We start from the raw sequence: 27,355 nt of genomic DNA on the forward strand, positions 1-27,355 counted from the left end.
ATTTGTGAAGCACTTTGAATTGCCATTGTGCATGAATTGTGCTAGGCCTAAATAAATAAAGTTGCTTTGCCTACAACTCATATCAATTATGTTAGGGGGGAACCTTGCCATCCAATAATAAGTGATTGATCACTCAATATGCAGACAAAGACTTCATCACACAATGGCATATTGTTTTCTTTTTGCCTCAGATTTCAGATCAAACCATTTGTACACCCTTCTCCGTATACAGCGGCCACTGCATGAGTAACTGGTTTAATTTGCTGCTTTGTTTCCACTGCTGACATTACTAAATATGATGTCTCATTTCTTGCTTACTTTATGCAGCAACACTTCTACTTAAGAATTACTAGTTGTTTTTTTTCTTTTGGAGTCGAGGCCTCCACCACGTTTTTTTGACATTTCTCTAAGTGTGCACACAGCCCTGCCATCTCATGCCCTTTTGTGGGAATTAATGAGGCGTTTACCTATGCTAAATAGGAGAAACAGGCATAAGCTTTACATTTACAAAGACATTGGGATCATCACACTAAGAACACTCCTGCAAACAATTCTTTCTTGAGAACAAATTATAAACATAAGATATTGGTGACTGAGGCCTATTGAAAGTCCTCTTGTTTCAGGAGGAAATCAAAGAAACTATTCATAAGGTCACTTGCCACGTAAACTGTAAGGGTTTATTGTTACCTTGTTTCAGGCTTGGAAAACCAGTTAATTCACCAAACCTGTTAATCAATTCTTCAGTTGAACTTTTAGTCTCTCTGTGCCAAATGAATTTCCATGCATTCAGGGTTTCAGATTGTTTTGTGACTGTTGGAAAGTTTTTGGGTCACATGAGATTATTTAACCTTGTGTTTTCTGCTGTAGATGTTTATCAGCTTCTGTAGTTCCACGTGTGCATTCCAGGAAGTGAAGAGCGGAAAAAATTTGTTAAGCAAAAGTCTTTAAAGATTATTTTAAAGTGATGTTGGGAATACTTAAAAAGGAAGAACAATTCAGTGCTTGTTTTGGCACTGAGTGGATGAGTATTGAACTTGTGCTCATGGTTGTGGGGGGAGAAAGAATCCCTGCAACATGATTCAGCATGCAGGCCATGTATGCAAAAACATTCCTTCCTTAGGCTCATTGCTTTACAACAACCCATCCTGAGTGGTTTCTCTTCTTTTGGCCTTGCCTGAACTTTGACTCTTACTTGCTTGCTTTTTCTTTGCTTTTTCTCTGCCACAATTCCGTTGTGTCATTTCCATAAAATGCAGGCCAGTTACTGTAATATCCTCCTACTGTAATTCAAGACACTATTTTCTCAAGTGTGGTGAAATTCAAGCTGCACCATACTGACCAAATCACTAACTGTCTGTTTTTTTTAAATGTGTCCTGTCAGGAAATGTATTTTAATATGAAATCCTCACCTGTTCCGTCCTCACAGTTACATACAAGGACCTTCATGTACAAATGGACGTCATGATTGGACTTTAGGTGAACCCAAGCCAAAAAATGTCACAGAGGAAACTTTCCATTGGGCTCAGCTTGGATTACTGCCATTGTCAGGCAGATAACGGAAATCTTTTTCCTCTCTCACCTGTTTAAAGTTGCTGAGGCCACACAAGCTGCAGCTCGGGGTTGTCTTTCACTGCACCCCTCTGGCTAGACTGAAGAACAGCAAAACACAAAATCCACCTTTAGCGCTCTCTTGTGGTGCTTTCAAGACACAGCATTATTGCACATGTCACAAACTGGCTCAATGCATTTGACAAAGAGGGTAGACCAGACAGGTTAGAGGGCCAATTAATTGTTTGTTAACAAACAAAAATGTGTGTAGAATTAATGGTATCAGTAGTGTGTGTGGTGTGGGGGTGAATGAAAGATGTGTGGATAAATAACAACTGCAACAGAGGAGGTGAAACAAACCCAAACCAGGAGATGTGGAGGTTAGGAGAAGGATAATGCAGAGAGAGAAGAATGAGACATGACTTTAGTCTTGGTTGAGGCCTACCACCAAGGTCGATGTGTCCACCAATTAGCTGACAAACCCTCCCAAACTGCTCTTCCAGGATAGCAGGCAGAAAAGGGAGGGGTCGTGACACACAGTGTGTACATTTTCTTTTCTGAGACATTGCAACACATCTAATAGGCCTAATAATGACAATGTACTTTATGGCACTCTTTGAGTGGTTTAATAAACCGGTTAATGCTTTCTTTTTCAATGCGAAACATGACAGTGAGTACGTGTTAACAGAACTGTGATGAATGAATCGCTGATTCCAAAGTTACACAGCACACTGAACCTGGTTTAATTATTGTCCAGAGCAGCGTCTGTGTCTGCCCCCTGGCATTTTTCATTTTTTACTGTATGTTTTGTTAAAAGGTCACTACAGATATGATTATTCTTTTTCCTGCTTCTGACGAGTGCAGTCCTGTTTTTGCTCCTCTCCCCTCTTATCTTAGCCCGGCTCCTATTCCAGTTGTCTACCTTGTCGTGTGGAACTTTTTCTCCTTTCTCTTTGTTCCCTGCCTGCTGTTTTCCTGAACATTCAACATGGAATTGATTAACTGGTCACTCAGCGCTATTGACAAGATTTTTTCACTCAAGCATGCTTTACCGGGTGAGCCGACCTGCCCCAGTGGGACGTTCCCTGCAGGCGGTCTGCCTGGACGCTCTCACTGTGGAAGACGTTATTTGGATAATTGGAATTCTGTTGGTGGGGCCCCTGATTGTCGGACTTGGGGTCTCCCTGACCTATCGGAAAATTGGTAAGACAGCCGCCAGCAAATTTACCCACAAGCTGTCTGGGGAACTGAAAGAGTGCCTACATGGAGTGGTTGAGAGGATGAAGGTTTTACATCTGAGGGCTGACCAGACCAGAGAACTGTCTCGAAACATCTCAGACCGGTCTGGGGAAGCGCAGAGGGCACTTCATGAATTGGATGCACGTATGACGCTGAGGACATTGATTTGGTCGAATTTTGCCAAATCAACCTAACTTGGATTGAAATTGTGATCTATGCCCCCCTGAGTGGGTAAACAGCCTCCAGCTGGATTACTATCTACTCCTGTGCATTGTCTTATCTCCTCAAGGCCGAATGAACTGAACTCTCTAACAACTTGGGCAGTCTGACGCTTCATATTACACACACACACACACACAGAACTCTCACTCCACACCATACATGCCCTCCCCTATCCCCCCCCCCACGCTTACATCTGACTGCCTTGGTCTCTTTTTGTTTGTTTTTCCCGTCCTCCCAAGTCACCACAAAAAAATCCTTCATGTATCTACATGTACCGTGTGTAGTCTTGTGCATTATGTTGTTATGTTGTTATGTCTTGTACTCAATCTTGCTATAATGCTGATTCTGATTCTGTTGCTGATGCATCTGAAGTGAATTGTGCGCATGCGCTAACGTGCAAGCTGCCTGTTGCAGTGCTCCGTCTCTGTCTTCTTACTACTGGTGCTACTGTGAAACAGAGTTTCCCTTCAGGGATCAAGAAAGTATTTCTGAATCTGAATCTGAATTACATTATCATGACCATGTGTAGAAGAAGGAATATTATGTGACAATTGCGCGGATCGGCGCTTTAACGGCAGTGAAATTAATTACATGAAATTACCCACCCACACCCACTAAAATAAGTTATTTTCACCCTTTCTAGTCTCTGTGGGCTATTGTTTTTCAATGATGCATTGTAGTCATGTATGAGTGTTTTTGTTAATGATTCTCTTTAATGATGATGTTGTTCTTCTTCTCTGACTGTAGGAAGCTTTTCATTTGGTTCCCAAAGTTTTGATGTTGTGGTTGATTGCCCAGTTTAAGATTTAGCAGTTTTAGTATTTTTCATTTAGTTTTAGTAGCATATGTGTTGCATGTTTTAACAGTTATTGCATAATTTGTGGGATTGTCTTTGATTTTCTAATTGTTTGATGGAATGGGAATTAGAATTATAAGAAGCAGCTGTGATTGTCTGGACCATTCGGACTAGAATCTGAGTACAGCAACATCAGGCTAAGATTCTGCGTTCTGAATTTTGAGAAACAAATGTCCACGGGGGTGCTAAAGAGAAGAACTGTAATGTGACTGAAATGGGTTGTACTTTATTATTGTATTGTGGAAATTGCAGTAAATTGCAAGGGACAACTTCTCATGTTGAGCACACAAATGTGTTTGTCACTCTACTAAAAAATGGCGCTGACTAGCGACACATTCAGAACATTTAAAGGGAGCGTGATCCCTTAACAGTCATACCTACATGAAGTGACCAAGGACAGTACATTGCATGGATAAGTTATTATGTCTATCACTGCATGAAGAACAACACTAAGTACTGCATTTATTAACTCTAAAATCAACAATTTTTGAAAGCTCAGCACAAATGTCAAACTAAGGTATTTTAATTACAAGACGCCTATATTTCGTGCCTGCACTATATCTTGTTTGTGTCAGAAAACTTAGTCAACTTTACTAATGACGAACGGCCACAACACCAAAAACAAACAATTAAAAATAAATAAAAACAATGTTTACTTAGGTTTTTTTCTCCGGATGGGTAACTCAGCCAGTAAGGGTAAATGAGCTGTTACCCGGGAAACATTAGCCTTTACCTGTGCACATCCCTGCAAAGTTTGGTTTTGGTATCATTGGTTGACGGTAAGAAAAATAGAATCACTTGGATGTAAATGCAGTTGTGTTTTTACGTGCTTGTATTTATTCATATGTTTTGTTCAATGTTGTTGTCCAAGGCCACTGTGCAGTATTTCTGCATATTTGAATGAACAAAAGCACAAAGGAACACTCAGCAAACAAAATAGGAATTATTTATGTTTGAGTCATATCTTCCAGAGATACCAAAACATACATTTAGAAAACACATAAAAGCAAAATGCACTGTAATAATCGCAGAACATATTTTATATAAGGCACATGCTTTAATGTTACTAGATCTCTAAAAAAGAAAAAAACAGTTTTGACATCACCTTTCCTACAATAAGTGCCATGTGGCTGGAACGTTGGAGTCAAGAAACCAGACAGAGGAAATGTCAGTGAAGCTGCCACTGAGAGACATGTGTACACATCATCTGTGTGTGTGTGTGTTTGTGTGTGTTTGTCGCCAGGGTTACAGCTTTATCAGTGTCTATGAGACTGATTGTCCTCACCACTGGCATCTTTTTAAAGAGGATCTTCATGCACATCTGTTTCTTTAGCGGATGTGTTTTGTTCATCCTGAGTATCAGAATCTGCGTTTAAGGCATCTGTGTGTCTTGTGATGTCACTGGTGTAATTATCAGGTATTGGACTGGGCATGCTGTGGACAGTATCAAAGCCTTTCTCATCTGTTTGATTCTGGTATATTTCTAAAGTGTCAGTGGAGCTGCTGGAGTCTGAGATGTCCTCCTTGGCTGTATCAAAGGACTCCGTAAGAATACTGTCACTGTGCGACTGACTGGCAATGGTTTCCGTCTCGGACCCAAAGGCGTTCATAAAAGGGCCATCTGTATTAATCTGTAGATTAATGTTGGGATCTTCTTTCCCGTTCATATCTCCAATGTTAGTGTCGGCACATATATTCTCTGTATGTCCATGTATTAAACAAGTTCTTGGAATTGAGTTGTCTTCGCACTTTTTATTTTCAGTTGTAGGCGTCTTTCTGTTAACCAAACTTTCTGTAGGCCTATTATTAGCATTAGAGTCCTCGTCCTTCTTTTGGACAGGCTCTGTTTCTTCATCCTTCATGCTTTCCTCTCTAACAGCAGCACCTTCCTCTCCAGCCAGAAGTTGCTTCAGATTCTGAGCTCTGTCTCTGTAAACTTGGCACAGCTGAGCATCGGGCATGTGGTTGCCGTGGATCTCAGCCAGCTTCATGTACACCACATACAGAGCCTCGGGGTTAGCTTGGTCCTCCATGGCCGCTGCCAGAGCTAACTGGAAGTAGCCCACTGCATCAAAAGAATCCTGGACAGAGTGAACAGGGCAGAGGTCAGAACAGATCTCAACTCAACTAAACATTCTATCTTCATATTTGAAGGCTTGACTTTGATCAGTGCAATTTACTGTGAAAAGGCCACCAGCTACAGAAAAAAGAAAATTACAGTATTTTCTTTATATTTCTTTTTGAAGGACAGGGGAAAGATCTGCAAAAAATTGAATAGCCATCCACTTCACCTTATAGATTATTGTGAAAATCTATGTATTTATTGTTTTGTTTTATAAAGAGATTTACAGTTTAGGAAATTAAACTTTTGACTGACATATCTGATCATTATTAAAAATATAAGTCTATTTACATGGACTTCTTTTTTCATGCCTTTATTAGAATGTTACCAATAAAGAGATGACAGGACATGAGGGGAGAGGCCATGAGGGCACCCTGTCACAAAACATAAATAAGATTTTGTTGATTTCTCAAGTTGTTACATGTATTAAAATACCTGTCAGTTAATCTTTAAGTAAGGTTTTAATGTTGTGTTTTGATTTTGGGTGACAGGATAAAATGTCGTTAAAATTTGCTTATACAAATACAAACACAGAAATACATTGATCTGCTGTACCTTCAGTTTGTGTAGAGTGATATTTCCCAGTCTGCAGTACACCTTGGTGTAGTAGCGAGCCTCCATGGGGTCCCCCAGGACGGGCGGACAGAGGGACAGGGACTTCAGGTAGTAGTTTTCTGCCATCTCGTACTGCTGCAGGTGGTAGTAGACTGTAGCCAGCCGGTGGTAGGCTGTCCTCTCATTCAACTGCACAGCTGAAGTAAAACAACAAAGGTCTCTGTCACCTAACAGTCAAAAGGCACTGATTCTAGTCCAGGCCATGCTTGTACTCTGTACCTGTTTTGCTGGCGATCTCCACAGCCAGGGTTGCGTACTGCAGAGCCTCGTCCTGCTCTCCCTGCTTCATTAACAGCTCCGTCAGTTTACTCAACAAACGGAACTCTGAATGGATATCCTTGATGCTCCGTGCAAATGGCAGACTGCCGTCCTGAAAGCAAACATGAAAAATTCTGTTAAATTTTATCATCAGTGCCAAGAATTTAAAAATCATTTAATATTCAAAATAAAATGTACTACAGTTTATCATGGAAAATGCTGCATCATGACATTGCAGCTGTATGTTGCGTCCTCTTACCCTGTAGAAAGGCAGTGAAGCCATGCGGTTCCGGAGGCCTTTAAAGTAGACGTCGCCTGCCTCCTCGTAGATGCTCATGGCAAAGTGATGATCATTCATCCTCAGGGCTGTCTTCACTGCTGCCTGTTTATCACATTATGTTGTCAATCAATATTGATTACATATCTACCATTAGAATGACTTATGTAGCTTATGACTAAGCTATATGTAAGGATTGTCAGAGAAGTGTTATAAAATAAAGACAAAATGAAACTGAAAGACTGTTGATAAAGCCGCCATCTTTGCTGTGCAGGAATGAGGAGTGCACACAAAACATACAATGAATTCCAGTTTTGTGGAGGAACAAAGGGCAGAACAAGAAAAAGAAAAACAGTGGCTGAAAAATGTCCACCTCCCTCATGTAACCACTCCAGCACACACACACACGCCACATATTCCCTCCTCCTCACCTGTAGGTACATGTCAGCTAGCTCGTCCTCCTGGATGAGGTAATAGATGCGTCCCACCTGCAGCCACGTCTCTGACTCTTCCTCTCTCTTGCCCAAATCTATTGAAATTCTCAGACTCTGCTTGGTGTAGTCCAGAGATTTCCGAGATGATCTGCAATCCCCAATCCAGAATTGTTGTAAAATGTTTTGGTTGAAACTAAAGATATTATGGCAAAGATGGATAGAGAATAAGAGGGATTAGGAAGAGGAGGCAAAGTTCACCTTTCAGTGTTGAGTGAGAGGTAGACGCTGCTGAGGATTTCCAGAAACTCTCCCTCTAGTCGCTTGTCCTTCAGCTCTCTGGATACGGACACACAGAGCTCGTAGTAGACGATACTCTGGCCGTACAGCATCAACTCGGCATAGAGCCGACTCAGCACCTTGGCCACCACCATCTGACCTGTGAGAGAATACAACAAGTATCTTACAAGCTGTTGCCAAGACTTAATACACTCTGATTCTGATGTTTGTGATATGTAATAAGAACTATTTCACAAGAATTATTAAGTCTGACCTTTACCCTACATGGGCATGGCTAAAATTAATAATAAAATACATAATTAAAATACATAATTTTTCCTGTAAAATGTCTCACTCTCAGAACACATATCTTATGTGTTGACGTTTAAAAAATTAGATAGGCAAATATATTTCTCTCTAAAAATAATAAATTATATGTAATTGTATTATATATTATTATCTACATCCTCCTCAATAATGCAGTATTGGCTGTACTCTAATTAAATCACACTGAAACAGGGAAAAAGCTCTACAGAAGTGGTGTCACTTTTAGCTCTCATGTTACCTTAAAAATTATTTTATGTTACTGTGAACACATTTAAAAATAAAAAACGTTTTGCGAAATGTGCTTATTTTCTTTCTTGCCGAGAGTTGGATGAGAAGATTGACACCACTCCTGAGAGTCAATAAAGTCAAACCATTCGTGTTTACTTGTACTCACTGTGTAGATTTCTGGCATGTAGTGCAATAAGTAGCCCCATTTCATAGCACGCCCTGCTGTCCTGACTCTTCCTCCTGTCTTTGTAGCTCCGCCCTAGCCAAAGGTAGGCCTGAACGTGCTCCTCATCTGTGGGGCTTTCCCAGAGATCCAGAAAAAGATGCAGGGATCTGGGGACACAGTCACCATCCATCACAATAAAAAATCTTTGTATTAGGAAGAACCCCTTGAGATGTAGTATCTCATTTTCCAGGGGGTCCTTAAAGACAAGAATATACAGTACATTCAAAATTAGACAAGACAGAGGGGACCTCAGGAGAAACAGGCATCACAGACATACAATACATACATACTGATAGACAAAAGAGAAAGGCTCTCCGTCACACCAAAACCACCCATATGCTCCCTTTTCTAACCATTGAATATTAAACAGTTAACCGGTAAGGTCATTCACGTACACAGTTGAGAAAATATAAATATAAAAATATTTTTAAAAAAAAGTCTCTATGTGTGTATATATATATATATATATATATATATATATATATATATATATATTTTTTATATGCACACACATACATATACACATGTACATACATACACAGACACACACATATATATATACAATGTCAAGCATGAGGAAAACAGTTGCAGCTTGTATGCAAATAATTAAGAAGAGACATCTTGAATAACCTAAACTCTTTCTACATGTTAAGTTCCATGGGGAAAAATTATAAGACTCATATCTCACCTGATTAGGAAGCGTTCTGCCACCAAAGATGCCCCCACATCGAGTGCCAGGCAGCCCAGGTTGGCCAATACCAGGGCCTGGTTCCTCTGGTGTCCACTTTCCCTGGAGATGACCAAGGCAGAGTGGAGATGCCAGCCTGCCTCTGGGATGTGGCCCTGCCGCCTCAGACTCAAAGCCAAAAGGTTGTGGATCACTCCTCGCTGTGTGGGACTGTCTGTGCCCTGGAGAGATCACACGTGATATTCATGTAGAAGAAGATTTAACAAGATTACAATCTTTAGCAGGGGGCCAACGACCTCTGTTCTCAGAGTTACTGTAGGGGCGCTGCCAAATTAGTGTTGGAATTTTGTTTAAGTTTTTTTCAAAAACTGTCTGGGAATATGCATTAACATGAATCCAACACATTATCAGAAAAGATAATTTGGCCTATTTGTAGAAAAATAATCTTTGAATTTACAAAATATTGATGATAGGCTTATTGCCTATAGGTAAGGTAGCCACTGCAGCCATCTACAGATACATGAAAGCTTAATGATTCACCACATATGTTTAACATTAAAACATGATGTATAAAAAATGCAACTACATTTTATGCAAAAAATGTAATAGAGGGTCTCTGCTCTTTTAGCTAAGATGGCCATTGGCCTAAAAAACATTGAAGACCCCTGATCTAGATGAATAGCAATGCTTGCTTTACCTGGAGAGATGTGAGCAGTGGTAGTAGGACACTCTGGGCCCTCTCAGCCTGGCCTGTCAACACCAGCAGCCACCCGAGCAGCACAGAGGCCTCAAAGCCCTCCTCCTCAATGATGTGGCCTCCTGTCTCCACAGCTTGTTGAGCACAGTGCACCGCCTCATCCAGAGCATCATACTGCTGGTAGATGGTGGCCAAGCCCTGACACAGGTCCCTCTGGGTTTTCATGTCCTCCCCTTGCTTAGCTATTGTCAGGGCCTGCTGAAGATAAATCACAATCTGGGCAGGCAGCAGGGAGGTTCCTTCCTTCCAGCACGGGTTCAGGCGAACAGAGTTCCTGATAAACAACTCAATCCTCAGGAAAGCATCGTGGAGGGAGTGGTCTTGTCTTGAGTCTAGACTCAGAGAGGACAGGGCTAAGTAAGGCATGTACTTACGATGATAGAGCCAGCTCAAAAGCCAGTTGAGGTCCAAAGGAACTATGGGAAGTCCCTCTGCAGCAGAGAGCGTCCTTGAGAGAAACTGCAGTCGCTCCACAAAGGGAAGAGCATCTTCAGTCTTCCTGAGGAGCAGGAAGAGGCTGGAGATGAGGTAGCAGACGCGAGCCTCCAGGTGTTTGTCCCCCATCACCACCGATCTCCTCAGGAGCAGCTGCAGCAGTTCAACCTCGTCCATGGAGGTAAAGGTGTGGCAGGGCAGACAGAGGAGCAGGGCACCGGCCTTCTCCAGAGTCTGGGACAGCCTGTCTGTCATACGCTGCTTCAGGTAGACAGCGGTGAGGTTTGTGAAGAGAGCGATGAGGAGCGGCGTGTCCGAGAAACTGTCCACACGGACACTGAGAGCCTCCTCATAATACACACGGGCCTGAGGAGAGAAGGAAACATGTGTCAATATTAAATATTATATATATGATTATATTCTCAATGTTGTGGTGTCTTGTTACAGACTCACTTGCCTTATATTGACTTTTTAGGGAGAAATAAAGCATATTAACAAATCCACAACACACATTAATGCTAGAAATGAATTACAAACCTGGGAGAACTTTAGCTTCCTGGCACAGAGTCTTCCCAGGAGGAAGCATGCCCGTCGATGTGCCCAGTGCAAGCCCATCCTCTTGGCACAATCCCTGACACTCTCTAGATGCCCTGAAAGCTCGTCCTCTGTCTTACCACTAAAGTTCACCCACAGGAAGGAATACTGCAGGTCGTACAGGGGCAGGAAGTCCTCCTGCAAGAAATAACAAATTAAGAAGAGTCTCTTGGCGGGCTGATGGGACAGGCACACATGGAAATAAGGAAAATATTGCCATATCAATTTAAGTAAGTAAGTCAAATTTATTTTTACAGCTTTTTTCACACAAAGTGTACACAAAGTGCTTTACAACGTGCATAGACAATAAATCATAATAGAGAAATAGTCTAAGATTCAAATAAAGTAAAAAATAACAACAGATAACGTGCTAGCTAGCGTGACCAAGTCTTCACTTGTCCCTTAAAACAGTCCACATTGTCAGCAAACTTAATGCTGGTTGGCAGAGCAATGCAGAGTCTGGGTCAGAGTCAGAGTCATAGTGCAAAAGGCTCTATCCCCACGTCTTCAGAAATATAATAACCAAAGGCTTTTAGTTGTCAGAACTGTGTTGATAAGTCATAATACAGTAAAGGCATGCCACAGATCTGTCTTTTCAGTTTTGGTGGCGACAGAGTACTATCAGTAAAAGCCCAGCTTAATTAATCAACCACATTACCAACTGACCACATCTGTTAAACTTGTGTTGAACTAGGGCGCTTTTTGAGAGAGAGAGAAAAGAGAAGTTACAAGTCAATGAGAAGAAGAATAAGAATCACATAAATGATGGTGGTGCTATTGAAAATGTTGCACACAATGATATATGATTGACTGATATTACGTGTCACAATTCTGCAAATCAATGATCGATTAGACTTTGATTTTAAGGTCATGATTTAAGTAAATTTTTGATTTAAACATTTTTGGATGGCAATGCCACCACAAGAGCCACTAGATGGCAGAAGGGTACTTTACAACAACAGTTTGAGTTTCTCAGAGCTTATGAGGTGCAACTGAATTCCCCATTCGGTCCCTGTCGGAGGTTGTTTACATAACCCACTCATGGGGAAGGCAAAATGTTGTCACACCGGTGACCTTAGGAAGCAGGAGGATTTTCCAGTTCGTTTTTTTCTCTGTCATCTCTGACTCCGGCAGTGGCCACGGTGTCTGGAAAAATGCAGCTGCATGCTACTGGTAAGCTGCATGCCACCTGCAGGGAAGCCATGCTATTTCTGTTGTTTCTTCTTCGGACATTCGGAGAAAAAAATACTGGGGGAATCGCTGATCCTGGAGGATGCTTCTCATTTTTGATAGTTGAGATCGAAAGCTCAATTTGATCGCTTTTCAATTTAAAATCAATCAAAATCATGACACCCCTAGTTAATATATATATATATATACACATTTACTTCTGAGTAATATTATTGTACAATCAAACGGTAAATGAATGCAAAAAAACTGTTCGCTTCTTGTTTTTGCATCTCTGCCATCACGTTTAGATTTTTTCATAGACCTAATATATGAATGATATCTTAAGGTAGCACCTTTCATAAATAACAAAAAACAAAAAAAACAATTGCTTCTATTAGCTGCCATGGACATAAAATAGAAAACAAGAAACAAAACTACAATCTGTTGCATTGCTTCTTTGCTTGGCCCTGTAATAAATAAATAAATAAATCAGTGAATGAACTGGGACTCTGCAGACCTGGAAGTGGTCATGGTTGAGCAGGGTCAGTGTGGGGTTACTGAACTCGGAGTCCTCCCCCTCCCAGCTGTTCTGCTCCAAGAAGAGAGGTGGGTCTTCCTGGAACTGGTCCAGTTCTCTGAACGTGTCATCCAGAGTGAAGGAAAGGCTCTCTCCCTCGCGTGGCAGAGGATAATGGGACTGATAGAGGGACAGACGAGGGGAGGAGGGACACAGAGAGGCTCGAGGAGAGGAGTAGTATGGGGGTGTCCCTCCACCTTTCTCTGACACGACGCTCTGACGGGTGCTTTCAGGAATCTTTTGATCTGGGAAGAAGACGGACACAGATAGTGGACTAACACGTCAAGTTGTTTTAATAAATAAAGTTTAGAAGCAGCTGATTTCCACAATTACGTGTAAAGTATTACCATGTTTTGGACGATTTCTAATGTACTTGAAGTCAGTCTCATCCAGTCTGTCTGGAACCACACAAGGTAAATCCATTAAACAGAAAATCTCCCAGTTGGGGATAAATATTGAAACAGAATGAATCACTAACAATACAACAATTTAGTAAAGTAACAGGAGCTGCATGTCAAACCAAACATGACCTATATTTCAGCCATGGCTCGGCAGCACACCCCTCCTCCACCCAACAATTTGATCGGCCAAGTCCTTTCTTTACCTAGTCTGTACACGGAGCTGATGTCAGACGAGAAGAGTCTTTCCAGCAGGCCACTGTCACTTGGCTCAGAGCTACAGGGGTTAACCTGAGCCAGGCTGGCTCTCTCCTCCTCAGTCAGAAAGACCAACTGTCCACCTCTGTGGGAGGGAAACAAAGGCAGCATTATCACGTCTGCTCCTGTCTCGGTGGCACCCTCACCCCGTCCAGACTGCAGATACACACATCAGCACAAAAACTAGAAACAAGCCATGCTTAATACAACTGGAAAAGTTGACTTTCTTACAGGGGTACAACATCCAGAGGTTTGACATGGGCCTTGTGTACAAAACCATTGTGCCCTGTGGAAGTGTGTTTTCCTATGAACATGTCAAGGCCTCGGACTAGTAGACCCTGGATCTCCACAATGTCCCCTCTACTCAGCAGAAGCTCATCGGGGCCCACTGGACTGTAGTTGACCACTGCTACACAGGAACCCGTCACTGAGGGGTTTGATGAGGAGAACCAGACACATAAGAGAGTTTACGGGGTCAATACATAATACCATTGTCTGATCATGAATATGATAATACTGTATAGCTTAATACTTTTTATGTATTTTTTAAAACAAAATAAAGTGCACACAAATTGGAGCTACAACTATGTATATGCATTACACTATTAGTATTGATCCGCTGTGGCTGTGCATCGCTGTGTGTTCCAGTAAATAGGAAGTGGAAAATCTTTATAATATATCCTCTGTCTTCATGTAACAGTAAAATAGCTGACTTCGCAAACACAATAAGTAGCTATGTTACACAACACATTCAAACAATGTATTTCTTGATTTTTGTGGTGAGGAACTTCTACTTGATCTCATACAAAATTCCTAGAAATCCAGGAATTGAACTATGCTAAGCTAACCTCAACACATTGCGTACCATCAGAAGGCATGCAGACACATGAAAGGTGTCTGTGAGTGTGTCTGACTTTGGATAAGTAGTGAAATTACTTCAAAAACAATCGCTGCTACAATCAACACTGGCAACTTGTTGTAAAGACAACATTTACATTTTATCTACTTTACGGCAAATGTTTTCCCAAGTAGTGGCTAATTCACACAGCAGATATTGAGCAACATAAGCCTTCATTGGAGTCATGTTTGTGTCCAACTGATACATTTAAATACAATATTGACTTCCTGTTTAGCTCTCATTTAGTCTCCAGAAGCTCCACAGGGAAATATCTGGCCACTACAGTCGCTAACGTTGTCTGTCTGCTGTTTGTTGCTGAGCAGGTAGCGTACCGTGTCATTATAAACAGCTACGTCGGAAAAAACGCTTAATTAGCTTCCCAGGTTCAGATCGGTGGAAGAGATGGTTTGGATATCTGCGCCTGAGTTCAGAATAGGCTACAACGCTGTACAGTTTTATGTGTGAAAATAATTTATATGCTGAATGTTTTTACCAATAGCATGTTCAAAGGGTTCCTTTTCTGCTGGCGAACATCCAACATTGCCTGGGTACTTCCTCAGGAACCACCTGACCACACAGGAAGTATAGTTTAGCTCACGTGCACACATGTCTGTATTGCTGCTCTGCTCATTGAGAACATGTTAATCCCACTGTTGCCTGCAGGGTAAATCAAGGGATTTGAGGAACACAGAGTGACTTACTGATAGAAGGGGTAAGGCAGCGGTTGCATGGCGTTGACTGGCACCAGGCCATGGTTTCCTGTGGAGAGCATGGTGCCCTCCCACATGTCATCCTGCCCTGTGTCTCTCACCATCAGTAAGTCATTCTTTTTGAATGACAGCTGTTCTTCGTCGTCCTCATCCTGCTCACTTCTTGTGAATTGCGCCTTGGCAAAAAAAGATCCTGCAAAGAGATTGGTTCATTAGTATCAACCTCTGAAAAACATACACACAATCATATGCAGACAATACATATCTGTGTGAATTCAGAAACAAATATTTTCAGTCAGTTTCTTCATGTTGATAAAAGTCACCACATTTAAGTGAAGAATCAGCAAAGCGTGTAACTGGGTGAATGATGGACGTTTTATATCCTTGCCCTATTAAGTTAATGTAATTATTATGACTATAGGCCAGCACTACAGTTTTATTATACATTCCCATGAAGCTTTTTGCCTCAGGAAAATGTTCAGGAGAAAGTAGGGACGTCTTTGTAGACTAGGCACAGAACACTTATTTTATAATACTTCAAAACATTTGAGCTAATTGCTCAAATTCACTGATGTCCAATGGGGTCATAATTCTGACTTGTAATTAGAAGTCTATAATACTTTAGACATTGACTGTACACAGTGAGGCACCTAAGGTCTTCTAACTGTATGGCAATAAAGCATTGCTACAATTTATCCAAAGTCATGTGTGATAGTTAAATCCTTCATAGTGTTAATTGGGGTCAATGAAAATGGAAATATAGTAATGGGATCAAATGTCTGCTAAAGTTAGTTACTACAAAATTACAGTGGCTAGGGTCCACATACTTCTGACTATAAATATTTTCAAATATTCATGAAAGTCATGGCAGCCAAAGGGCAATCAATACGGTTCAGTTTAGAGTCTGGACAAAAGCACGGGTTTAACTACCAAGGTATAACAGATTTATGAACTACATTTCATTCTTCACTTTTCACTCTCTTAACCTTTGTGTTACAGTTCATAATGCAAGTGTTCCTAAAAGGCTCACTGAGCTTCCAGAACATGACACAACACAACCTGACTTACCCTCCTGGAGTAACAGTCCTAGGTAAAGGGTGGCCAAATGTTCCTCGTCCACAGTTACATTGATCTGCAGGTCGCTGAGCAGCTCTGGGTCCAGCCAGAAGGACTGATCACACAGGAAGTTCTCCAAGCAGCGAGCAACATAACCTGGGACAGAGCATGTGCAACTCAGATATGAATATGACTAATACTCCTTATGCTAATATCACCAATTAATAAAAACTTGGTATACAGCTACAATGATAAGAATAAAAATAGGACAATAAATGTATAAACTGGAAAAATGGTTAAGGAAAGAGCAATGTATGTGTTTGTGATGCACCTGAAATCTGGACTTAAAGTTCTACGTTTTTCTCTACAACATTACATTTACAAAGATTTGAAATAAATCATCCTTAGGTAGCTTTTTAACACTTAAAACCTCAACCAGTCTGCCTATTTAGGCCTGTGTGGGTGTGGTTTGATTGGATTTGAGGGACCCGGCAACATGACCAAACAACTCCACAACTGTCCTCAGGCTCTGATTCAAATGTTTTCCAACCTTATACAAATGTACTTCCAACCAGTGAGAAGAGCACAAACAAAGCACACTACAAAATCATCGCTCATGGGAAAAAAACTAAACGGATTTTAAAGCTATAGTGTTTGGTTTCTGCATGTCCACATGATACAAGCCAACCTAGGCTGCACCCAACCCCCCCCCGCGCGTGCACGCGATAGTCTTAACTAGCTTTGTAGCAACTCATTTGGCGATGGCTTCAATGTAACGCACATTCATTAATATCAAAAAGTTATGCACTAAACCTTTAACTTAGGAAGAAAGTATGTGTTCCTGTAGGCCTGTGAGATATGATATGGTTACTTACCTAATGCTAGGTAAGTTGAAAACTTCCAGATTTCCTCCACAGTCTTGAATGTGAGTACAAAGCTATCCTTCTCAGCGTGGACAGACACCAGACGTGCAGACAAGTCCTGCAGAAACAAAGTGTCATGTTTCAATAACAGAACAACCATCTGTTTCCATTAAGTGCACTACACATATACAGTACATATTATATTGCAATATACGGCTTCTTATCATAATGCACCTTGGTCTTTGTTATGATATCAGACAGTTTGACTGTTACGGTAATACCTTTGTGACCTACATTGTCATTTCTGACTGTCACTCACTTTAAAGAGCTGGATGACGTCCTGGCTGTTGCTCTCCACCACCCGCAGTCGGGTGCGCAGGGCCTCCTGTAGGGCTTGGTCAGGATTCATGCTGGAGCGCCTCTGCCCGGTGAACAGCAGCACAATTTCTAGACAAAAGACAAGAAGAACACTGTTATCAATTACTCTTTTATTATTTCGTCAAATTGTTTCTTTTCACGTGTCAAACTCAAGGCCTGCAGGCCAAATCCTGCCCCTGGAAAATTTTTACCCGGCCCGTTAGCAATGTAGGTTCACAGTAAATGTTTGCCCTCCTACCAAAAAAGACGGGAAACATTTTATTTTATTATGCGTCACTCAAAGCAGAATTCGGCAGATTTTCCGACTGATAGATGGAAATTATTTCTTACACACATTATTTTATGTTAGTCATGTTGATAGTTGTCACTTTAGATAACATGTTTACATACTGTATGTAGACTGTAGTGAGAAAGGACGACAGCTGGATGTGTGTACAGAGGCGCCACTACTAGTGTAAGACAGAGGCCACTATCATTTCAAGTTCATCTGTTCACCTTTGACCTCTGACTACAGTAAGATAGCTGAGATGGACACCACTGTGGCTGTGTCAGCTAAAAGTGTTTCCACCTTATTAGTACATGTACTGTATGTATGTTCAAGTGATGTCTGGTGCATATCTACTACAAAGCCCTTCAAAGGGACTGGCAGTGGAAACCAGCAATAGCTATAAATGCTGTGATGGTGTACATTGGAGATTTGTTGAACAAATGGCTACGCCGTAGCATATGTCCCTAGTAAAATAATAATGTTAATAATGTTGTGTTCTGTGTGTTTCCAACCATACATGAGTCCTTTGTATCTTGCGGTTCAGAGAGAGAGAAACGATGGCCCCGTTGCAGCACCCTCTCTGCCAGTATACTGAGTCAACCATCCTCAGCAGGAGCTCATGAGTCTGTGTCATCTGTTGTCTGATCATGCCTCTCATCATTACGACCTTTTTATTTCTTTATAACACCGATATTGAGACTCAGAAAATCCTACACAATCAGTGATTTTATATACATTAAGGCCTGTGAAACACATAGTTGTGAGTCAGCTATGTGGTGGCCTGCTTTTAAAAATCTGCTAATTGTTTTGCTTGATTGGCTTGATTGTATGATGGCTAAGGAACTGTTTTGCTGACTTTTTTATGGCTTGATGTGGACCAAACTGTAAGTACGGCTATATGAGACATGCAATAATACAGTCTAAAAATGTTTATGTTTGCTCTTGATTTTATTTTCCAGAGTGGTCCTTAGTGAAATTCAGTTTGACACTGAATCTACAGGAAGTGTGTGGACAACAAAAAAAAACAATCAAAATAGAATTTAGAAGTAAAAAATTGCTTAGAGAACGAGAGAGAGGATTTATGATCCATTGTCTTGGGAAATTAAAGGACTAAATTCACAAATGATGTGTTTGTAATCATTTTACTAATTCATCATGCTTCATTGCAAAGATAAGTTGCTGTAGGTTTTGGTTTGTAGTCACTGAGTAAAAGGGAAAGAATCTAGAGAGTTTTAAGAGTTCATTAAAGATTTTCTACAGGAGCTCATATTTCAGTGAGATGTTCTGTGAGTATGTTAGTCCCCGGAGGAATAACAAAGCTATTAGGCCTCTTACTGGACTCTCAGTGTAGCTATTTAAATCCATTTGAGTGGAAGAACCTGGAGGAATGTGAAGGATGAAACTGCTGAGTGAGTAAAACATCAGTATTCATAAATATAATGCATGGGAAAGGCTTCTAACTCAAACTAGTTTACACTGGCTAATGTAAAAGCTAGTTTTTCATTAGAAACATACTACAAGTCAGATAATGGACTCGGGCAAAAAGGATTCTTAAATGTACCTGAGGAGAATTTCTCTCCCAGTGTGACAGTACTTCCTCTGAGAAAGGCCTCTTTTTTCATCCAGTAGCTGTCAGGCTCCACCCCACCTTCACCTGACTCCACCATGGGACCGTCCTCCTCCTCAACAACACCTGAAAGAGGAGACAAAGTCAAGAGAAAAGCTGCTAGATCAAGTTTAGATTATCACCTTTTGTGATTCCATGCCTAAAGTAGAGCATATCAGACTTTTTTTAAGCATCCTTTCCTATAAAACTCAACCCATTGTTGGTTAAGCCAGTGTTTTCTAAATAGTATATAGTATTTAGGGTTTCTGTATGATAAATACAGGTGTGTAGAATGTAGAACCAATTTTATCAAAAGGGAAATCAGAAGTGTTGTTCAGAAGTAAGCTGCAATTACAGTACCAGTTCCAAACTGTAATGGAGATTTAAAAGAAAATATTACTAGATGGTACATGCATTCAATATAGTACAGGAGGAACATAGGATTTAGATTTATAACAGAAGTTCCCCCCAAGTGGAAATTATCAGAATGTTTCTCTTAAAGGTATTTGTGTGGCACCTTTTACACAATGGCAATTCAAAGTGCTTAACATTATGCATTTTAAAAAATTAAAACAAATCATGAAGAGAGACTCAAATACAGGATAGAAGGGGGGAGTATTGAGTCAACGGCAGAGCAGAACTGAAATGTTTTTAACCTGGATTTCACGGTGGTCAATGTTGGTACAAGTCTAATATCCTGTGGAAGTTTGTTCCAGCTCTGTGGTGCACGAGAGCTAAATGCTGCTTCTCCATGTATAGTCTGGGAGCAGTCATCAGCCTGGTGAGCTCAGAGGCCCTGACGGTTCACAGATGAGTTTTGGTCATAAGCCATCCAACAACACTGTCACTATATTCATACAGCAGTAAGTCTAAGCCCTTTATGCATTACTTAAAGCAAAATATTTAACCATTAATTAAAAATTAAATTAGTTTTTATCTCTCTATTTTAACTAAATTTTAGCTAACTGTAAAGTAGCCTGCCCCTGGTTGGAAATTATTGTTATTGTTACTGTTTATCACAACAACGTATTAACAGGATCATAAGTTGAAAAATCTATAAATATCAGCCCAATGGATGTGTGTAATAGCTGGGTTTTGCAGTACAGTGGTGATGAGCTTCCCCTAGTTGGTTCCATTGTGCAGGGAGGATGTCCCATGCACTTCCTCACTTTGTGACCACACAGCTCTAATAAGTGGTGTGGTGTTGTTTGAGCTCCAAAGTAATAGAGGACTCTATAATAATGGGATTTCAGGTTGACTGAGATGTCCAGTTCAAAATAGTCTACCTTCAGTCATGATGTCATTTCCTGAGAAGTGTTCATTTACTCCCCCGAGAGCATATGGTGGTTCCCTCCAAAGAGCATCCAGCTCAGCTGGAGAGATGTCTGTAATTAAGGAAACAAATCAGTTCATGAACACTAATGTGAAAAACACATTTAGACCCATTTTTCTATTTTATTTAAATAATGTAATCATCAAATACTTCCAAAGTTTTTAATGCAGTTCAATTCTCATATGAATTCACTATAAAGGAATAGTTTGTCCTTTTGAGTAATGCACATTACTGTTCCTGCCAAGAGTTAGATAAGAAGATCAATACTACTAGAGACAGCAAGTTGACTTGCTTAGCTTAGCGTAAAGACTCGGGGTAACAGCTAGCCTAGCTCTGTTTGAAATAAACAACAACAAAAGGCTGATGAATGAACACATTATACTATAAAAACCAAAGTGTAAAAACAACAATTTGTCATTTTCCCGGTGTTGGCCGGGAGTGACCAGCAGAGATTTGGTGAAGTTACTGCTCCTGGCCAAGAAGGAGACGTAAAACAGTGGTGAGAATCTTTATACTTTGGTCTTGTATGGATTAAAGAAACAAGATAAAACATGCTAAGTAGTGGGCTTTAGAGGTGCTTGAATTACTCGTCAATGCCAAGATCAAGCCTTTGGTTAGTGTGAGGAGTTATCAGGGTTTGGGGGGGGACGACTACAATGACGTTGAACACACACCGGGCCACACAGACATACAGCTGCATTGACATCAGAAAATAAACTTCTAGGTTCCTCCACTTCTATGTCAGCATGGTCACATATGTTCAGACACACAGTGACACACCATTTAAAATAAAAGGAACATACTGTTAACCGCCAGGTAACTACAGAAAGTAATCATTTAGATTGAAATGCCCCTTTTCTTTATTTTCCACATGCTTTGTCAGTGCAAAAACACATCACAACAGTTTTATCTTGATACAGAGCATTCACAACAAGACAATGGGGAGCACAACTTAGCAACACAATGCAACATGACATTGGGCCGAAGAGGACAACAGCCTATTCTTTCCCATCCTACAACACAGAGCACAGTTAGCACCAACAAGATTGCTTGAGTCGACAAAAGCAGAGTCATGCTGCTACAGTACAGAAACACACCATGCCCTTTTTACCTTCTTGGCTAAGTGTGTTACCCATGTTGTGTATTGGAGCTATGCTCCTGTCTATGTGAATATAGCGGTCCGTCTCATAACATGTACCGTACATGTACAGGAGTAGTGCAGAGAGCTGGCTGGGACAGACCTGTGAAGGAGGAGAGGCAGACTTTGATGAAGGGTCCACAGCAGGAGGAGTTGAGCAGCGGTCTGCAGCAACAAGACGCCATCTGGCCCAGGAGCCGGCAGCTCCCAGAGATCAATGCCATCCCATCAGTTCCCCCCCGCCTCTTTAACAACAACTATCTTCCTCTCTGTTGGGCAAGCCCCTTTCCCTTCCTATTTCTGAATTGCCTTTCCTGTTTTGTTCACTCTGTCTTTCCACCAGTTAGGTTTTACTGGATGTGCAAGTCTTATCTGTTCTTCTCTTCTATCTGTCTGGGTCTGCTTCTCTTTGTAATCCCTCTGCCTCTTTCTGTTTCCATCTCCCTCCTCCCACCAGCCTCCCTCTCTCTCTTCAGTAGCTGCCCAGTCAGTCAGTGAATGCACAAAGTACTCTCTGCAATTGGTATGAGTGTGTGGGGGGTAGACAAGCCTCAGTGAGAGTTTCCCTGTGTGTTCCTAATGTGTGCCAGTGAAAATATGCACAAAATGTGGGTCACAAAGACAAAGTGTTTGTGTGTTTTGAGTGTGTGTGTTGCTGGGAGAATGTATTGCGGAGCCGCTGTAAGGCAATGCCACACAGGGACAGGCTGCAAGGTCACAGCAAGGGGGGGGGGGTGTTGCCATAGTGGCATAGATCAAAGATCAGGTTATCCACATCACACGGTTTAACACAACGCTGCTCTCTGCCATCAGATGGGTAGCAGACAGATGAGATAATGGGAGTGCACCAGGACAGCATCAACCTACGCTGTCCGGTCACCATGGAGAAGACGATGGAGATCCAGGATGGAGATTGGATAGTGAGTCCATAAAGGTTTTGATGGTTAATGGGTTCATTTTGATTTTAAGAGTGAGGTGTACACAACAAAATTATTGACCTAAAGTGAACCTTTACCATATGAGAAGAAATAAGCCTTTGATGCAGCAAAGTTTCCTTAAAGAGTTTCTATACATTTCTCAAACTGATCATGTTCTCTACAGCACACAGAGTGTGGGACTGTCACTGCCCAATGTGAGGCGAGTGCAGATGTGAGTCGCACATGCTCAGATTTAAACGGTTTACGACATAACTGTCATACTGACATTTGTGATATCATGAAATAATAAACTTTTCTCATTTCAAACAATAACAGAAGATGGGAATCGTTCCAAAAATTGTGTAGCTATCTATGGTGGTTTGATTGCTAACTTGTAGCCAGCAGTGAACCAACTTCATTAAGTAAGTCCATTTTTACGGACATTACAGAAGTCTCTCGTTGGCATTTTATATGCTACTAGTTGAAAAGTGCAACTTACAGATTTACTCATGGCAGAGTGACACATCCGTGACTCAAATCTGCACTGTCCTCACATTGGGCAGTGACAGGGGCCTCTAGTTATGGAGGTAAACTGCTGTAATTGGTCAGTATTGCACCGGCACAATGTGCTCAATGTGGGTAACGAAAGGCCCTTATTGTGCCCATTTTAAATCTGTGTGCTGTTTCTGATCTGGCTGTGTCATAATGATACATATTTACAGTATATAAAAGCATGTAGCAGCCAACTGGAAAGCAAATATCTTCCTCTTTATTTAGAGAAGCTCCCAATATGATGTTAAGAATGAGTTGAAAGAAAAACCTGTAATTAATACAGGAGGATAGGTACTATATCAATCAAACTGTTCTAACGACGTTGTAGCAACAAGAGAAATTATATTACACTTTATTATACAGGATAAAGAAAACAATGTGCTGACTAAACTCACAAGATATGAATACAATTCCAAATAACTAAAAGTCTACTGTAACACAGTGCCTATAATGCAAAAATGTTTTTTTTAGTTTTGTAGTTTATTTTAAACATGTAAAAAAAATATATGTACATTGTATGTATACATAGGCTTCACTTATTCATGTTCACATGTTTACATAAACATACATGTACCGTATATCTACAACTCACACACACACACACACACACACACACACACACACACATTTACACTTTTTTTTTCTTTTGTATCTATCTTCTTTGTTTCCATCTATCTACATATAATAATAACCCATCCAAACTAGATTTAGCATATACGCCCAGGAACCATACAGTACTATCAACTTGAGTCCTTTTCAAATCCATTCGATGTATTCACTTTAAATAATCTCTTGAAATTGCTCATTGTTGAACATGATTTCATCTCTTCACTGCAGCTGTTCCATAAAGTAACTCCTCTGGTTGTGATGCAGTGATATTTAGCATTTGTTTTCTTTGAAACACAAAAGTTCCTCTTACTGTAGGTGATGTTTGCTCTCTCTCATTTGAAACTATACTTGGATACTGTTAGATAGCTGTCAATTATTTACATAATTTGTGCAGTTTTAAAGTCAACAATATCTCTGAATTTTAGTGCTTTTAGTTTGAAAAGTATTTCATTCACAGTTCTTAAGGCTCTCCTTTGAGCAACATCAACATATTGATCTTGATTATGTAAGTAGTTATTTAACCGAGAAAGTGCAGTTCCCCTAATTCCATATTTGTGTAATTTCATGATCAATAAATTGTGTTCTACTGTATCAAATGCCTTCTTAAGATCCAAGTATATCCCCACTGCTTGTTTTTATGATGTATTGCTGTTGATATTTTTCCTGCAAATTGAAGAAGTGCATGTGAAGTTGTCCTATAGCCCTGAAACCATGTTGCTAATCACGTAGTATATTATGTTTAGTAATAAAGTTGTCGAGCCTTTGAACTATTTTTTCTAGTAGTTCTGAGAACTAGGAGAGGAGTGGATCAGGTCAGTAGTTTGAAAGTGTAAGTTTTTCACCAGCCTTGTACATTGGTATCACCTTTGTCATTTTCATCTGAAAAAATGTTCCTCTGTATAAACAGTTTTCAGAGATTAATTACATACATGAGTCAGAGGTATGTCAACACAGCTAATAATACTTTTGACCATAAACATGTCAACACCATTCCAGTCTGTGGACATTTTACTCCTAAATGTTTTATGTTTCAATCATTTCTTTTTCATCAGTTTCCTTAACAAACATAGATTCATTCATATTTACATTCTTGCTTAGCACATCATTTCTACTACCAGTCTTTGCAATCTCTTCGGCAGTTAGTTTAGAATATAATATTTTGAGTATAAGGAATTAGATTGGTAAATACAACATTAACTTAACCTATATTTTTAAAACCGCATCCATATCTGTATAGTCACAGTCTCTAAATATTATTGGGATTGAAATAATTCATTTAAGAGAAAATGTAGTACTTAGTACTTTTTAAACTGCATTACCCATAATGCTTGTATCTGACATACAAACTGAACCAGTGTGCTATATAATATGTTTTGAAAAAAAACTGCATTCTTCTGGTTGCAGGGTTCTCGATGTATTAAAGAACACATCTCCCACTACGTGGCAAACTGAATTTCAAGCTATATTGATTTGCGTGTAAAAGGAAATGGAATTTGCATGAACAAGCCATTTCAGACATGAACTACTGCAGATTTGAAAGCAGAGGAGACACTTTTTACTAGGCTGATGTCTGACTAACTCTGTATGCTCAAATAGAACAACCTTAATGGGGTACTTCAGGATTTAGCCTTGTTCTTCCATACATTTGGGAAGCTTGTGAAAAAATGATTACAGAAAGAATTGTCAAAATTGAAGAAGTAGAGGCAGATATTTTGTGAACTGCAGGCCCCTTATGTGAGTTAGAACCCTGAAACCTTGGATACTGAATACCCATAATGCTTCTTGATGGCATATTTCATGAGATCCCCCCATGCCCAATAAATTTCCACATCTTTAAAACTACAATGCTTCCATTCTCAAACATTATGGGACTTCTGTCATTGCATTTAATCACTGCTAGCAGACAACACATTCATACAGTTTATTCCTCCTTTGTGCTCTGACCAGTCATCTTGTTTATGTGGCGGCTGAGTAGTCAAGATTGAATCTGCGTGTGTGTACAGTATCTTGTGAGGCAGAAAGCTGTAAACAGGCTAAAGGCGTGTCAGGGCATATCCTGACACTCTTCAGACTCCCCTGCTTGTTTCTCACAGTGAAACAGATTCTGTCTAATCTAATAAACACAGAGTGCTCAAGGCCGATATGTGCCGTCACATGCTAGGCCTTTGTATGCACCAAATGCTGCACAAGGGGCACCAGTTGTCTCTGGTGACATCCACTTCAAAACATACAGAGACTGTCAGTAAAAGCAACGTGATGTTGGTGATGCTGCCCACATTACAATACCCTCTTTACTTACCCCCTGTTAAACTAGCTATTGTTTCTTGTCAGCTGGAAGGTCAAAATCCTTCCTCTTCTGAACGACAGCACACTGGACAGCATTACTAAAGCCTCAAATAAGCAATATGTCAAGCCACAAACACAGTAGGCACGGCCTGTAATGGCAGGAGTTGACGATTCCAATCACCATATGCCATAAACAACCTTACAGTCTCCACGCAGTCTGAAACCACAGGAAAGAAAACCTAGCCTGCAATTGTGACACACGGCAGTCCATAACAATAGCAATCAACCTAATGAGAAACATACTGCATGGTGTCAGCAGTGCATGGCTGTGTTCAAAAGCATGACAAGCAGGGGTTGTTTGAGGTGTGTCTGTGTGACCCTGTATGTGTACATTCAGGGTTTGTAGATTTGGAAAATGTGGTACAAGAGTTAGCGGGGAGTAATATGAGACAGGGACTATGGACTCTAAGTTTAGACAAACCCCATGTTTGCTCCCTCACATGAATGTGTCGAGGACAGAGCTCTCTGCAGGGAGATCCCCACACTGTTGCATAGCGCTATTTGTACAACACTGAAACAAACACTGTGGAAGTGTAATAATGTGATTAATAGAATGAAGACATAAGATAACGTCTTCTTATGTCTTCATTCTATTACTCATACTATTATACAAGGTCATGTACAGTTTTTGTATTTTTTTTGCAGTATTTCTTTCTGCCCTTTAGCCACTCGTGAAAGGTTTAAGGAACTGCAATCACTCCATGACAGTTTCACTGTCCATTGTATACCCTGACTGACAGCAACTTCATGGTTATGTGACTGAGTACAAAGTGCAACAGTGTTGAAGCTGCTAAATACAAGAATGTGTATGACACAGTGAGAATTAGAGAGCAGTCAGGCATATTAAACGTTAAAAAAACAACTCTTACCTCTGTGTTGCTGCCAGTTCTCCCCTCTCAATTCTTTCCTCATGTGCGTGCCAGAATGAGTGTGTATCTATGTATGTTTGTGTGTGTGTGTGTGTGTGTGTGTGTGTGTGTGTGTGTGTGTGTGTGTGTGTGTGTGGGTGGTTTCACCATTTAACTAGTGAATTAGCTGCCGAAACGGCTGTCATTCTCCACTGTCAACCCAAAAGCACAGAAGAGCAGAAAAAGAAAATAAGAGTGTGTAAGTCAGTGAGAGATTGTGAGCGTGTGTGAGCGTGTGTGTGTGTGTGTGTGTGAGCGGTGTGTGTGT

At 40.6% G+C, this 27,355-nt stretch overlaps 1 protein-coding gene across 3 annotated transcripts; it reads right to left on the reverse strand.

The window, feature by feature from the left end:
- Nucleotides 1–4,789: 4,789 nt before the first annotated feature.
- Nucleotides 4,790–27,355, reverse strand: sh3tc2 (SH3 domain and tetratricopeptide repeats 2). 3 transcript variants are annotated; one of them, XM_032528167.1, is made up of 23 exons: nucleotides 27,049–27,350; nucleotides 21,729–21,858; nucleotides 20,571–20,669; nucleotides 19,240–19,371; nucleotides 17,352–17,479; nucleotides 17,045–17,150; nucleotides 16,182–16,325; nucleotides 15,105–15,306; nucleotides 14,897–14,970; nucleotides 13,737–13,932; nucleotides 13,454–13,590; nucleotides 13,197–13,247; nucleotides 12,790–13,094; nucleotides 11,046–11,240; nucleotides 10,014–10,874; nucleotides 9,317–9,537; nucleotides 8,569–8,735; nucleotides 7,830–8,007; nucleotides 7,569–7,719; nucleotides 7,120–7,242; nucleotides 6,822–6,972; nucleotides 6,543–6,739; nucleotides 4,790–5,946 (listed from the first exon to the last, which is right to left on the reverse strand). In XM_032528167.1, exons 2-23 carry the CDS (start codon nucleotides 21,820–21,822, stop codon nucleotides 5,164–5,166), a joined length of 4,695 nt encoding a protein of 1,564 aa, XP_032384058.1. In that variant the 5' UTR covers nucleotides 21,823–21,858; nucleotides 27,049–27,350; the 3' UTR covers nucleotides 4,790–5,163. The 3 variants fall into 3 exon arrangements, with proteins under 3 accessions (XP_032384058.1, XP_032384059.1, XP_032384056.1); XM_032528168.1 differs by lacking the exon at nucleotides 21,729–21,858 and having other exon boundaries at nucleotides 27,049–27,355; XM_032528165.1 differs by lacking the exons at nucleotides 21,729–21,858; nucleotides 27,049–27,350 and adding an exon at nucleotides 21,859–22,422.

The sequence above is a fragment of the Etheostoma spectabile genome, chromosome 10, assembly GCF_008692095.1.
Source record: "Etheostoma spectabile isolate EspeVRDwgs_2016 chromosome 10, UIUC_Espe_1.0, whole genome shotgun sequence".
In the NCBI taxonomy this organism is placed as follows: domain Eukaryota; kingdom Metazoa; phylum Chordata; class Actinopteri; order Perciformes; family Percidae; genus Etheostoma; species Etheostoma spectabile.

Coding starts and splice junctions, on each gene's coding strand:
- sh3tc2 (XM_032528165.1), bottom strand. CDS start 21,979: ATGGCATTGATCTCTGGGAGCTGCCGGCTCCTGGGCCAGATGGCGTCT. Junction 17,480..19,239: donor GGGAGAGAAATTCTCCTCAG/GTACATTTAAGA, acceptor TCTTTTGTCTAG/AAATTGTGCTGCTGTTCACC. Junction 6,740..6,821: donor GGAGATCGCCAGCAAAACAG/GTACAGAGTACA, acceptor GTTTTACTTCAG/CTGTGCAGTTGAATGAGAGG.